At 39.8% G+C, this 15170-nt stretch overlaps 1 protein-coding gene across 1 annotated transcript; it reads right to left on the reverse strand.

Annotated features, from left to right (window-relative positions):
- Positions 1 to 9263: 9263 nt before the first annotated feature.
- On the reverse strand, positions 9264 to 10137 carry LOC117519100 (mannose-specific lectin-like). Its single transcript, XM_034180404.1, has 3 exons — positions 10004 to 10137; positions 9720 to 9813; positions 9264 to 9604 (listed from the first exon to the last, which is right to left on the reverse strand). Exons 2-3 carry the CDS (start codon positions 9807 to 9809, stop codon positions 9359 to 9361), a joined length of 336 nt encoding a protein of 111 aa, XP_034036295.1. The 5' UTR covers positions 9810 to 9813; positions 10004 to 10137; the 3' UTR covers positions 9264 to 9358.
- Positions 10138 to 15170: the final 5033 nt, after the last annotated feature.

Genomic DNA, 15170 nt, shown 5'->3' on the forward strand with positions numbered 1-15170 from the left:
TCTAGTCCCTGTCAGTACTCTAGCTGCAGCATTTTGAATTAACTGAAGGCTTTTCAGGGAACTTTTAGGACAACCTGATAATAATGAATTACAATAGTCCAGCCTAGAAGAAATAAATGCATGAATTAGCTTTTCAGCATCACTCTGAGACAAGACCTTTCTAATTTTAGAGATATTGCGCAAATGCAAAAAAGCAGTCCTACATATTTGCTTAATATGCGCATTGAAGGACATATCCTGATCAAAAATTACTCCAAGATTTCTCACAGTATTACTGGAGGTCAGGGTAATGCCATCCAGAGTAAGGATCTGGTTAGACACCATGTTTCTAAGATTTGTGGGGCCAAGTACAATAACTTCAGTTTTATCTGAATTTAAAAGCAGGAAATTAGAGGTCATCCATGTCTTTATGTCTGAAAGACATTCCTGCAGTTTAACTAATTGGTGTGTATCTCTGGCTTCATGGATAGATAAAGCTGGGCATCATCTGCGTAACAATGAAAATTTAAGCAATGCTTTCTAATAATACTGCCTAAGGGAAGCATGTATAAAGTGAATAAAATCAGTCCTAGCACAGAACCTTGTGGAACTCCATAATTAACCTTAGTCCATGAAGAAGACTCCCCATTTACATGAACAAATTGTAATCTATTAGATAAATATGATTCAAACCACTGCAGCGCAGTGCCTTTAATACCTTTGGCATGCTCTAATCTCTGTAATAAAATTTTATGGTCAACAGTATCAAAAGCTGCACTGAGGTGTAACAGGACAAGCACAGAGATGAGTCCACTGTCTGAGGGCATAAGAAGATCATTTGTAACCTTCACTAATGCTGTTTCTGTACTATGATGAATTCTGAAACCTGACTGAAACTCTTCAAATAGACCATTCCTCTGCAGATGATCAGTTAGCTGTTTTACAACTACCCTTTCAAGAATTTTTGAGAGAAAAGGAAGGTTGGAGATTGGCCTATAGTTAGCTAAGATAGCTGGGTCAAGTGATGGCTTTTTAAGTAATGGTTTAATTACTGCCACCTTAAAAGCCTGTGGTACATAGCCAACTAATAAAGATAGATTGATCATATTTAAGATCGAAGCATTAATTAGTGGTAGGGCTTCCTTGAGCAGCCTGGTATGAATGGGGTCTAAAAGACATGTTGATGGTTTGGAGGAAGTGTCTAATGAAAATAACTCAGACAGAACAATCGGAGAGAAAGAGTCTAACCAAATACCAGCATTACTGAAAGCAGCCAAAGATAAAGATATGTCTTTGGGATGGTTATGAATAATTCTTTCTCTAATATTTAATTTTATTTGCAAAGAAAGTCATGAAGTCATTACTAGTTAAAGTTAAAGGATTACTCAGCTCAATAGAGCTCTGACTCTTTGTCAGCCTGGCTACAGTGCTGAAAAGAAACCTGGGGTTGTTCTTATTTTCTTCAATTAGTGATGAATAGTAAGATGTCCTAGCTTTACGGAGGGCTTTTTTATAGAGCAACAGACTCTTTTTCCAGGCTAAATGAAGATCTTCTAAATTAGTGAGACGCCATTTGCTCTCCAGCTTACGGGTTATCTGCTTTAAGCTGCGAGTTTGTGGGTTATACCACGGAGTCAGGCACTTGTGATTTAAGGCTCTCTTTTTCAGAGGAGCTACAGCATCCAATGTTGTGCTCAATGAGGATGTAAAGCTATTGACAAGATAATCTATCTTGCTCACAAAGTTTAGGTAGCTACTCTGCACTGTGTTGGTATATGGCATTGAAGAACATAACAAAGAAGGAATCATATCCTTAAACCTAGTTACAGCGCTTTCATAAAGACTTCTACTGTAATGAAACTTATTCCCCACTGCTGGGTAGTCCATTAAAGTAAATGTAAATGTTATTAAGAAATGATCAGACAAAAAGGGGATTTCAGGGAATACTGTTAAGTCTTCAGTTTCTATGACATGTCAGAACAAGATCTAAAGTGTGGCTAAGGTGGTGGGTGGGCTCATTTACATTTTGAGGGAAGCCAACTGAGTCTAATAATAGATTAAATGCAGTGTTGAGGCTGTCATTCTCAGCATCTATGTGGATGTTAAAATCACCCACTATAATTATCTTATCTGAGCTAAGCACCAAGTCAGACAAAAGGTCAGAAAAATCACAAAGAAACTCACAGTAATGACCAGGTGGACGATAGATAATAACAAATAAAACTGGTTTTTGAGACTTCCAATTTGGATGGACAAGACTAAGAGTCAAGCTTTCAAATGAATTAAAGCTCTGTCTGGGTCTTTGATTAATTAATAAGCTGGAGTGGAAGATTGCTGCTAATCCTCCTCCTTGACCCGTGCTTCGAGCATTCTGACAGTTAGTGTGACTCGGGGGTGTTGACTCATTTAAACTAACATATTCATCCTGCTGTAACCAGGTTTCTGTAAGGCAGAATAAATCAATATGTTGATCAATTATTATATCATTTACTAACAGAGACTTAGAAGAGAGAGACCTAATGTTTAATAAACCACATTTAACTGTTTTAGTCTGTGGTGCAGTTGAAGGTGCTATATTGTTTTTTCTTTTTGAATTTTTATGCTTAAATAGATTTTTACAGGTTATTGGTGGTCTGGGAGCAGGCACCGTCTCTACGGGGATGGGGTATTGGGGGGATAGCAGGGGGAGAGAAGCTGCAGAGAGGTGTGTAAGACTACAACTCTGCTTCCTGGTCCCAACCCTGGATAGTCATGATTTGGAGGGTTTAATAAAATTGGCCAGATTTCTAGAGATGAGAGCTGCTCCATCCAAAGTGGGATGGATGCCATCTCTCCTAACAAGACCAGATTTTCCCCAGAAGCTTTGCCAATTATCTATGAAGCCCACCTCATTTTTTGGACACCACTCAGACAGCCAGCAATTCAAGGAGAACATGCGGCTAAACATGTCACTCCCTGTCCGATTGGGGAGGGGCCCAGAGAAAACTACAGAGTCCGACATTGTTTTTGCAAAGTTACACACCGATTCAATATTAATTTTAGTGACCTCCGATTGGCATAACCGGGTGTCATTACTGCCGACGTGAATTACAATCTTACCAAATTTACGCTTAGCCTTAGCCAGCAGTTTCAAATTTCCTTCAGTGTCGCCTGCTCTGGCCCCCGGAAGACATTTGACTATGGTTGCTGGTGTCGCTAACTTCACATTTCTCAAAACAGAGTCGCTAATAACCAGAGTTTGTTCCTCGGCGGGTGTGTCGCCGAGTGGGGAAAAACGGTTAGAAATGTGAACGGGTTGGTGGTGTAGAGGGGGCTTCTGTTTAGAACTATGCTTCTTCCTCACAGTCACCCAGCCGGACTGCTTTCCCGGCTGCTCGGGATCTGCTGGGGGACAGCTAACAGCGGCTAAGCTACCTTGGTCCGCACCAACTACAGGGGTCTGGCTAGCTGTAGGATTTTCCAAGGTGCGGAGCCAAGTCTCCAATTCGCCCAGCCTGGCCTCCAAAGCTACGAACAAGCTACACTTATTACAAGTACCGTTACTGCTAAAGGAGGCCGAGGAATAACTAAACATTTCACACCCACCGCAGAAAAGTGCGGGACAGGAGAAGCCGCCATGCTAAACCGGCTAAGAACTAATAGCTGTGCTAAGCTAGCAGATTCCTAAAAACACACAAAGTGAATAATGTGAAAATAATTTAGAGGTGATTCAGCAGAGGGAGTGCTTTAGTTAAGGCATGTGAAGATTACACTGTGAAATAAATCGTTATCTAGTTATCTAGATCAATCTAACTACATAGATTAAACAGCTAACAGATACAGCAAAACACCGCTGTGCTCCGGAACAGGAAGTGATACAATACCGCAGTGAGAGCCAACCACCAGATTTTAGTTTACTTTGTGTTCTGCAGGTTTATTTCAAAAGATATGGCAACAGGAACAGTTCATCTGTGGTAATATCAGGGCATGTATTGCCTTAATCAAAGTAAAAAACTTCACTAAAAGACATAAAACATGAATAATGCATAGCCTATGGTCTTAAAGTTTTTCATTGGAGGACCAGCTGTTAAGTCTGTGTTTCTACCTCTTTTGGAGGTCAGTTACAGCAATAATAATAATAATAATAATATAATAAAAATAAAGAAAACACGGGTCACACCATGCCTGCCTTAGTTGAATAAACCCAAACATAACATATTGCATTTTAACATATTGCAAGTTGCATTTTACCAGTTTACTGAGCAGTTGTTTCCCTTAAAACAGTGGCATTATTTATATGTTTTAAATTGCTAAAACAACAACAACAAACTATGCCAAGCAAGAGAACTGTCCTCAATGAACAAAAGTGCATAAAGGCATCATTACCTTCACAATTCACAATCTGTGCCTGAGTTTTGGAAAATGACAAAAAAGTGCATATGATGCAGATATTAATTAAAATATACAACAGCCATATCAGTCTACTTTCTCACTCTTACAGCCCTCTTAACCCCCTGCCACTTTCAGCATTTTTTAATGTAGATGTAAATTAATATTCAAAGTTTTCAGCTAGCTGACAGTAGGGCTGTACAATATGGCCAAATTATCGTATCTCAATATTGTCATATAAATTGTCATGTAAATGTCACTTATATACATGCTGTCCATTTTCTTGAGCCACTTAGGTGGGTAGAGAGAGTTCCCATGGGATAAAGAAGCTTTTCAACCTACCATCCCTGGTTCTCAAGACCAGGCACCTAAGTGGCTCTACTCTCTCTCTCTTTCTCTTTTTTAAAAATATTTCGGTGGACCTTAGTAAACATGAGTTGGGTTCCACCTTACATTTGGAATGTATAATAGAAGATATACCGTACTGAATTTTTATATCAATATGATAAACGATATGACAATGATTTGACACAAAGTGCAGCAACAATGAAAATTAAACATTCTTAAACAAAACAGTAATAATACCACACTCATTTTGCACTCATCATAAGGTTAGGATACTGTGCCCTCCAAAAGTATTGGAACATTTGGAATTTCACACCTTTTTATTTGTTTATGCCATTTTAAATACAAGAAATACAAAAAAATAAAGAATTACAATTTCTAAAATTATCTTTCTCAAACTCAAACTGAAAGCAAATCTCTAAAACTTCATAAAACCTGTAAATAATAATCAGTTCTATTGCCAGTTTTCTTCAGACAAGTTAGGGGATGGAAACATGAACATTTCCAAGTCACTAAATATGTCTTGGACTTTAGTTACATCAATTATGAAGAAATACAAAAGTTTCTTTCACTAAAACATCAAATCTAGGCTTTCATCTCAGACGGACGTTCTGTCAAATTGTAGATGAACTTTCAGGTCTTCTTTTTAAGAAAATCCTCCTCTACACCACTTCATCAGGAAGCTGGATTTTATATTTTTAATTCATTTATATCAAGTTGTAGAGATTTGCTTTCAGTTTGAGTTAAGGAAGGTAATTATAGAGAAAAAAAAATGTATTTGAAATGGAATAAACAAATTCAAATGTGTGAAATACCAAGTGTTCCAATACTTTTGAGGGCAATTGAGAAACACTGAGGAGCAGCATCTTACATTTCATATATAGTGCAGCAGATGAGAGAATATTTAGAGTGGAATCCTACAAATGGTGATACAAACATGAAATTTGGTACAAATAATCCATAGACATGAACTCTTTAAAAAAATAAAACTGGCCACTTGAATTTTCATTAGGCAGCCAGGTAGGGGTCAATTGAAGAATTACACAGAGGTCAAAATCAGGGGTGGGCAACTTGTTCCAGAAAGGGCCAAGAGGGTGCAGGTTTTCTTTGCAGCCACTGACTCCACCAGGTGATTTCACTGATTAATATCACTTTGAGCAGATGGAATCAGTTAATCAGTGAAATCACCTGGTGGAGTCAATGGCTGCAAAGAAAACTCGCACCCCCTTGGCCCTTTCTGGAACAAGCTGCCAATCCCTGGTCTAAATTAAAAGATGCTCCAATCATATAGAGAGCTACTACTACAAAACTACACCACATTATTTGCCTGATCATAAAGATTCCAAAAATAGGTATAGTTTGGACAATCTGTGAGATTGAATGTTATGGAGTTACGAGGTAAAAGCAGCAAGAATGGTGACAAAGGTCAGTTTCAGTTTGTACATGGGTCAAAGGTTAAAGTTGCTCCATTAATTTTGCTCCAGCTGTATTTGTGCTGAATTTGATGCTTGTATCAGTCTCTGCCTCTTCCATCTTCCGATGCCAGTATCTGAACTCGTAAAACTGCAGTTCTGCCAAACTGGGGACCTCTGCCAAAAACTATTAGAACATTCTGCACATTATGTCAATGGAGTCTTTTTTGCAGAACTGTGATGGGCCCTTAATGGCAAGCATCCAGGTGGACAACTGATCCATTCCAACCTCTCAAAAGTAACAATGTAGCCAACACAGCCAGATGGAACATAGACATCCCATTGGCCTTTTCCTGGGTTCTCAGCACTGAGGCACCTGTTTGCTGGATCAGCAGAGAAATCTGCCACATTCAATGTACGAGGTCTGTTAGAAAACTATCTGGCCTTTTTATTTTTTGCAATAACTATATGGATTTGAATCATGTGCACTTGCATCAGCCAAGCTTGAACCTTCGTGCGCATGCGTGAGTTTTTTCACGTCATTCGCCTGTGAGCACGCTTTGAGTGAGCAGTGGTCCACGCCCCTCGTCGGATTTTTATTGTGAGGAAAATGTCTGAACGATTTGGAGCTTTGCTGCATCAAATTTTTCCAGAAACTGTGAGAGACAGCCAGGTGGAAACCATTTGGAAGATTCAGACGGCTTTCAGGGACGATTCTATGGGGATCACACAGATTGAGTGTTACAACCGGTTTTAAGACGGCGCACAATGGTGGAGGGCGCGCCGCGCTCCGAGCGGCGATCAACAGGCTGAAACGACCAGATCATTTCCAAACTGAATGCTGTGTTGATCCGGGACGTCGTCTGACTACTACAGAAATGGTAGAAGAGGTGGACATACCACTTTTTCGGCACATTCCACTGTTACAGGAGTTTTTGTCATGAAAAGACGTGCGGAAGAATTCGCGCGTCGAGACGGAGCCGCTCATGGCGCGGGACAAAAAGCAATGCCGTGATGAAGCCTCAAAGGACATGTTGTGGCATGTCCAGCTCGTCCACAATTTCTCGGATAGTGACACGACTGAAAAGACACCGAAAGCCGTCTGAATCTTCCGAATGGTGCAAAGCTGGGCATGTTAAAACATGTCCTGTGAGACCAGCACGGAGGTGCTTTTGTCCCGCGCCATTAGCGGCTCTGTGGCGGATTCCTCCGCTCCTCTTTCCATGACAAAATCTCCTGTAACAGTGGAATGTGCCGAAAAAGTGGTATATCTTCTATTATATACATTACAAATCTAAGGTGGAACTCTACTAGTGTTTACTAAGGTACACCGAAATATCTTTAAAAAAAAGAGAGAGAGAGAGAGAGAGAGAGAAGAGGTGCCTGGTCTTGAGAACCAGGGATGGTCTGTTGAAAAGCTTTTTTATCCCATGGGAACTCTCCCTAACCACCTAAGCGGCTCAAGAATATGAGCAGCATGTATATAAGTGACATTTACATGACAATTTATATGAGTGAAGCGTCGCGCAGCGGCGTGAAGTTTGCTCATGGTACGGGGCGTCCCAAACAGGAAGTGGCAATTTTCAAAACCACAGTAAAACAGGAAATGTTCAAATGTCAAACACTTCCTGGATTGACAGACGAGATCCCATGGAATCTCACAAGAACTCAGTGGCAAGCTCACACTCAAACAGGAAGTGCCAATTTATCAGTCACAGTGAAACAGGAAATGTTGAAATGGCAAACACTTCCTGGCATGGGTGGAGCTAGAGTGGAGGCGGGGGTTTCAATGGACTTTCCTGAAATCTGATCGGACACAGATGATTGACATGTCACGGCACCACACGTCTGGTTGAAAGAGCTGCATTTTCAAATCAGTGTCACTTTGACTGCAAGGTTCCTCCTGTCCAGTAGTTTGTGCTGTGTACCACAAAAAGTTCTAATCCACTTTAGAAGATTAAAAATGTTTCCTCCAGATTTGAATTGAACATGTCATTTGAACTATGGAATTCTAATCACAACAAACTTATATTGGTGAGTAAATGACCGTATTTTAGGACAGAAATGAGGTCCAGGTTGTTAAAAGCAGCATTTCTCCTTTAATTTGGGTGGCTTATTGTTATTGGCTTATTAGTGTAGCAGATAACTGAAACAATCCTTCAAATGGTGATACAAGCATCAAATTCTGCACAAATACAGCTGGAGCCGAATTTAATGGAGCAACTTTAACTTTTGACCCTGTACAAACTGAAACTGACCTTTGTCACCTTGCTGCTTTTACCTCATAACTCCAGAACATTCAGTCACAGATTGTCCAAACTCTGCCTTATTTGGAATCTTTATGATCAGGCAAATAATGTGGTGTAGTTTTGTAGTAGCTCTCTATATGATTGGAGCATCTTTTAATTTAGACCAGGGGTGGGCAACTTGTTCCAGAAAGGGCCAAGAGGGTGCAGGTTTTCTTTGCAGCCACTGACTCCACCCGGTGGTTTCTCTGATTAATATCACTTTGAGCAGATCTGCAGAAATGACACACACACAAAAAAAAACCCACTTTGCAGCTCCCCCAGACTCCCCGCCATAAATGGCTGCTAAATTTATGGCTGCACCCCCCAGCAGCTGAAAGGTTTTTGCCATGCTAATGCTCCTTTGAAGCATTTACTCAAAATAAAGTCTGAAGGACCTAAATGACATGGTGAGATGCTAATGAGCTTCACTCATTCATGTCCGCAACATATGCATATTATTATACATGATGTTTCCTGAAATTGCAACCAACCATTCCAGAATCCACCCTTTAATGCATGACTTATTTTTTGGCTTGTGTTCCAACATGTTTTATGCAATGAAAACAGAACCTCCTTGATGGTGATAAAATTGAAATCAGACACTGGAGTTTATCAAAAAAGGTGATTGTGACACACACACACACATTCATGAATTGTGATATATTGATTTTTATTATTATTATTATTATTATTTTTGAGTTCTAGTGCTCTAACAGAGCACAAGCTCAGATTCTGTAGAGCTTGTGCTGTAACATTTTTGCAATGAAAACAGAGCCTCCTTGATGGTGGCAATATTTAAATCAGACACTAGACTTTATCAAAAAAGTGATTGCAACACACACACACAACCATCACAACAATATATTCATGAATTGTGATATATTGATTTTATTTGAGTTCAGTTGACAAATGGACCAGGTGCACCACTCTTACAGAAGCTTTGATTTGATGACATCATATGTAGCCTCATTTGGATGTCCAAATTTGCTCAGCTTCTCTGCTCACCACCAATTTGCCGTCATTAGTTAGATGAAGACGGCACATGTTGGTTTCTCCAGGCCTGTAAGAGTTTGAGGCCCATTTGGGTTCACCTTTTGCATTGTACATAACCAGGTTGCAGTCACTCTGCATGCACAGGCGAACCACATCTGCTCCATTCGTGTTTGAAGCCCACGTCGGCTTCCAGCCATAGATGACAAAGTTACCATCATCCTGTTGACAGAAATGGACTTTTTAATGTAACATTAACAAAGACATTCTCACACAGTTGTACTTTCTTTCCAGATTGATGGGAAAATTTTTTGCTCCTGTGAGCTGATCTTCTCACCTGGAAGATGGCTTTCCACTGCCTGTTGTTGGAAAGCAGGTAGTCTCCCTTGCGGAGCTCATCATTTTTGGATAGGTAGTTCTTGCTCATGATCCTGAAACAAAGGCCAATCTGTGATGTTAGACGACTCACAATTTTGCTTTCCAAATTTGGTTTGCACTCCTCAACAATTCTTTCCTGAACAGCACTATGTTTTGTTTCCTGTACTGCAAATTCAAATTCAGTCGATTTAACAATGGCAGCAATGAATGAATGAATCAGTAATCAAATATGACGACACTTACAGGCTTGAATGTTCTTCAGGAGACGGGCTGTAGCTGTGAGGAGGGCTGTGAAACAGCTGAAAATATACACTGTAGATGTGATCTTTATAGTCCCTGAGACGGGCGTGGAAGTGGATGAGGTGGAGGGGACAGGAGTGTCCTGCCTCCTTTTTTTCTTTGTGAGAACTTTATGTTTTTGTGGTTCTCATTGAAGAGTCTTGGTTGTTTGCGCTGCACCTCCCCCCCATCAATTTGTAATTGATATAGTAATTTTTATGGCATGTGCATGCATGATTTTTGGAGGATGACTTTCAAAGTGGTGGTTGGTGACGGGCGGGGGGGAAGCATAGGACATCATTAGTATTTAATATCAAGGATTGACACTTATATTTACCAATAATTCTTTCAGGCTCCGATCAGTCAAATTGTGCATGATTGACAGAATGGGAATGATGGAGTTTTTCCCAACAACGTATCAAAATGTCAGTGTCTATTTAGCAGATGTTTGGGTGACAAGTCTGAAGCTTGATTTTCATCTAAGAAGAAATAAACACCTGCTGACATATAAGTAGACAAAACAACAAGTTTGAATCTGCTCTCTGTTTGGGAATTCAAAAGGTGAACTGACTCACAGGCTCTAATCAGTCAGTTTGTGCATGATTGACAGAATGGGAATGATGGAGTTTTTCCAACAACGTATTAAAATGTCAGTGTCTATTTAGCAGATGTTTGCGTGACAAGTTTGATTTTCTTCCAAGCGGAAATAAACACCTGCTGAAATATGAGGAAACAAAACAAGTTGGAATCCACTCCCTGTTTGGGAATTCAAAAGGTGAACTGACTCACAGGCTCCAGTAACCCCTCCAGGCCAACGTCTATTGTAATCAACTAATCAACAGGTTCAGAAAATGAATGGAAATGGATGAATTGATGAACAGACCCACAGAAAACATTTGACATTATCGAGCCCAAACACGTCCCTTCCTGCACTCATGACAACCCTTACAGACGACGGCCATCTGTCAGGCTATAGAATAAATATACAAAAAACTCAGGTTATTACCTTCAGCTATAGACCAAGCCAAGCGATTAGGGACAAATACAAGATCAACTGGGACTTAAACTCAATAAAATATTTGGGAGTTAATCTACCTCAATACTTAGGACAAATAAAATCTATGAACTGTGATCCATTGATCAAGAGAATAAAATCTGATATTAGCAGATGGAATCTGAAATCAAATATGAGTATTATACAAAGAGTGGAGGTGATAAAAAATGAATGTACTGCTGAGGCTTTTGTACCTGTTCCAGAGTCTACTGGTGGTAACAACAGAGAATGAATTCAGGGAGTGGGATAAAATGATTTCTCGATACATATGGCAGCGGCAGAGACCGAGGGTCAGGTACAGAATGCTGCAGTTACCTAAAAATAAATGAGGGCTGGGACTTCCCTGCATGAAGAGCTACAGTGAGGAAAATAAGTATTTGAACACCCTGCGATTTTGCAAGTTCTCCCACTTAGAAATCATGGAGGGGTCTGAAATTTTCATCTTAGGTGCATGTCCACTGTGAGAGACATAATCTTAAAAAAAAATCTGGAAATCACAATGTATGATTTTTTAATAATTTATTTGTATGTTACTGCTGCAAATAAGTATTTGATCACCTACCAACCAGCAAGAATTCTGGCTCACACAGACCTGTTAATTTTTCTTTAAGAAGCCCTCTTATTTTGCACTCTTTACCTGTATTAATTGCACCTGTTTGAACTTGTTACCTGTATAAAAGACACCTGTTCACACACACAATCAATCACACTCCAACCTGTCTACCATAGCCAAGACCAAACAGCTGTCTAAGGACACCAGGGACAAAACTGTAGACATGCACAAGGCTGGGATGGACTACAGGACAACAGGCAAGCAGCTTGGTAGAAGACAACAACTGTTATGATTATTTATTAGAAAGTGGAAGAAACACAAGATGACTGTCAATCTCTCTCGGTCTGGGATTCCATGCAAGATCTCACTTTGTGGGGTAAGGATGATTCTGAGAAAGCTCAGAACTACACAGGAGGACCTGGTCAATGACCTGAAGAGAGCTGGGACCACAGTCACAAAGATTACATTAGTAACACATGATGCTCTCATGGTTTAAAATCCTGCAGGGCAGCAAGGTCCCCCTGCTCAAGCCAGCACATGTCCAGGCCTGTTTGAAGTTCACCAGTGACCATCTGGAGGATCCAGAGGAGGCATGGGAGAAGGTCATGTGGTCAGATAAGACCAGAATAGAGCTTTTTGGAATCAGCTCCACTTACCATGTTTAGAGGATGAGAACGATCCCAAGAAAACCATCCTAAGCGTGAAGCATGGGGGTGGAAACATCATACTCTGGGGGTGCTCTTCTGCAAAGGGGACAGGACGACTGCACCGTATTGAAGGGAGGATGGATGGGGTCATGTATTGCGAGATTTTGGCAAACAACCTCCTTCCCTCAGTAAGAGCATTGAAGATGGGTCATGGCTGGGTCTTCCAGCATGACAATGACCCCAAACACACAGCCAGGGCAACTAAGGAGGGGCTCCGTAAGAAGCATTTCAAGGTTCTGGAGTGGTCTGGCCAGTCTCCAGACTTGAACTCAATAGAAAATCTTTGGAAGGAGCTGAAACTCCAAACCTGAAAGATCTAGAGAAGATCTATATGGAGGAGTGGACCAAAATCCCTGCTGCAGTGTGCAAACCTGGTGAAAAACTACAGGAAATGTTTGACCTCTGTAATTGCAAACAAAGGCTACTGTACCAAATATTAACATTGATTTTCACAGGTGTTCAAATACTTATTTGCAGCAGTAACATACAAATAAATTATTAAAAAAATCATACATTGTGATTTCTGGATTTTTTTTTTTTTTTTTTTTTAGATTGTCTCTCACAGTGGACATGCACCTAAGATGAAAATGTCAGACCCCTCCATGATTTCTAAGTGGGAGAACTTGCAAAATCGCAGGGTGTTCAAATGCTTATTTTCCTCACTGTATTATCAAGCAGCACAAATAATAATACTGTTGAATATATACAATCCTTCCTGCTCAGCAAGATGAAAAGAAGTTGAGGCCAGCACAACAGATGGAGTTCTTATACAGGCTATAACTGGGGACATCAACTTGAGAAAACATATTAGAGAAGGGACAAACCCATGGTTGGATACATCACTGAGGATTTGGTTTGAATTAATTGTGAAAAATGACTTGAGAATGCAAAGTAGATTATTAAGATAGATTGGATATGATTCTGAATTTATTCCAAATAAAATAGATGAGAGTTTTAAAAATTGGGTCAAGGTACCTACAATATTTTGGGAGCTCTTAAGAAATAAGGACATTAAAAGCTTTCAAAAGATAAAAGACTAATATAGTCTAGCAAATCGGGACCAATACATGTATTTGCAATTAAGGAATTATTTCGAACAAACAATAAGGAGATCCATAAAGGGGAGGGGGACTGAACTCATTAAGATGTTTACTTTAGCATATGAATCAAAATTGGGGATAAAGCTAATTTCAAAACTGTATATGGAGGATTTAAAGGGAAATGACACAGTGTAAATTAAAAACAGGTGGGAGAGGGAGGCAAATACAACCCCTGGCAATAATTATGGAATCACCGGCCTCGGAGAATGTTCATTCAGTTGTTTAATTTTATAGAAAAAAAAGAAGATCACAGACATGACACAAAACTAAAGTCATTTCAAATGGCAACTTTCTGGCTTTAAGAAACACTGTAAGAAATCAGGAAAAAAAATTGTGGCAGTCAGTAACGGTTACTTTTTTAGACCAAGCAGAGGGAAAAAAATATGGAATCACTCAATTCTGACGAATAAATTATGGAATCACCCTGTAAATTTTCATCCCCAAAACTAACACCTGCATCAAATCAGATCTGCTCATTAGTCTGCATCTAAAAAGGAGTGATCACACCTTGGAGAGCTGTTGCACCAAGTGGACTGACATGAATCATGGCTCCAACACGAGAGATGTCAATTGAAACAAAGGAGAGGATTATCAAACTCTTAAAAGAGGGTAAATCATCACGCAATGTTGCAAAAGATGTTGGTTGTTCACAGTCAGCTGTGTCTAAACTCTGGACCAAATACAAACAACATGGGAAGGTTGTTAAAGGCAAACATACTGGTAGACCAAGGAAGACATCAAAGTGTCAAGACAGAAAACTTAAAGCAATATGTCTCAAAAATCGAAAATGCACAACAAAACAAATGAGGAACGAATGGGAGGAAACTGGAGTCAACGTCTGTGACCGAACTGTAAGAAACCGCCTAAAGGAAATGGGATTTACATACAGAAAAGCTAAATGAAAGCCATCATTAACACCTAAACAGAAAAAACAAGGTTACAATGGGCTAAGGAAAAGCAATCGTGCACTGTGGATGACTGGATGAAAGTCATATTCAGTGATGAATCTCGAATCTGCATTGGGCAAGGTGATGATGCTGGAACTTTTGTTTGGTGCCGTTCCAATGAGATTTATAAAGATGACTGCCTGAAGAGAACATGTAAATTTCCACAGTCATTGATGATATGGGGCTGCATGTCAGGTAAAGGCACTGGGGAGATGGCTGTCATTACATCATCAATAAATGCACAAGTTTACGTTGATATTTTGGACACTTTTCTTATCTCATCAATTGAAAGGATGTTTGGGGATGATAAAATCATTTTTCAAGATGATAATGCATCTTGCCATAGAGCAAAAACTGAAAACATTCCTTGCAAAAAGACACATATTGTCAATGTCATGGCCTGCAAATAGTCCGGATCTTAATCCAATTGAAAATCTTTGGTGGAAGTTGAAGAAAATGGTCCATGACAAGGCTCCAACCTGCAAAGCTGATCTGGCAACAGCAATCAGAGAAAGTTGGAGCCAGATTGATGAAGAGTACTGTTTGTCACTCATTAAGTCCATGCCTCAGAGACTGCAAGCTGTTATAAAAGCCAGAGGTGGTGCCACAAAAGACTAGTGATGTGTTGGAGCGTTCTTTTGTTTTTCTTGATTCCATAATTTTTTCGTTACTGACTGCCACAATTTTTTTTCCTGATTTCTTATAGTGTTTCTTAAAGCCAGAAAGTTGCCATTTTAGTTTTGTGTCATGTCTGTGATCTGCTTTTTTTC

The sequence above is a fragment of the Thalassophryne amazonica genome, chromosome 1 (genome assembly GCF_902500255.1).
Source record: "Thalassophryne amazonica chromosome 1, fThaAma1.1, whole genome shotgun sequence".
NCBI classification, from domain to species: domain Eukaryota; kingdom Metazoa; phylum Chordata; class Actinopteri; order Batrachoidiformes; family Batrachoididae; genus Thalassophryne; species Thalassophryne amazonica.

Bases quoted from the DNA above. Each gene is read 5' to 3' on its own strand.
- LOC117519100 (XM_034180404.1), bottom strand. From the start codon at position 9,809: ATGAGCAAGAACTACCTATCCAAAAATGATGAGCTCCGCAAGGGAGAC. The intron at 9,605-9,719 runs GTGAGAAGATCA...TTCTGTCAACAG, and splicing joins AGTGGAAAGCCATCTTCCAG to GATGATGGTAACTTTGTCAT.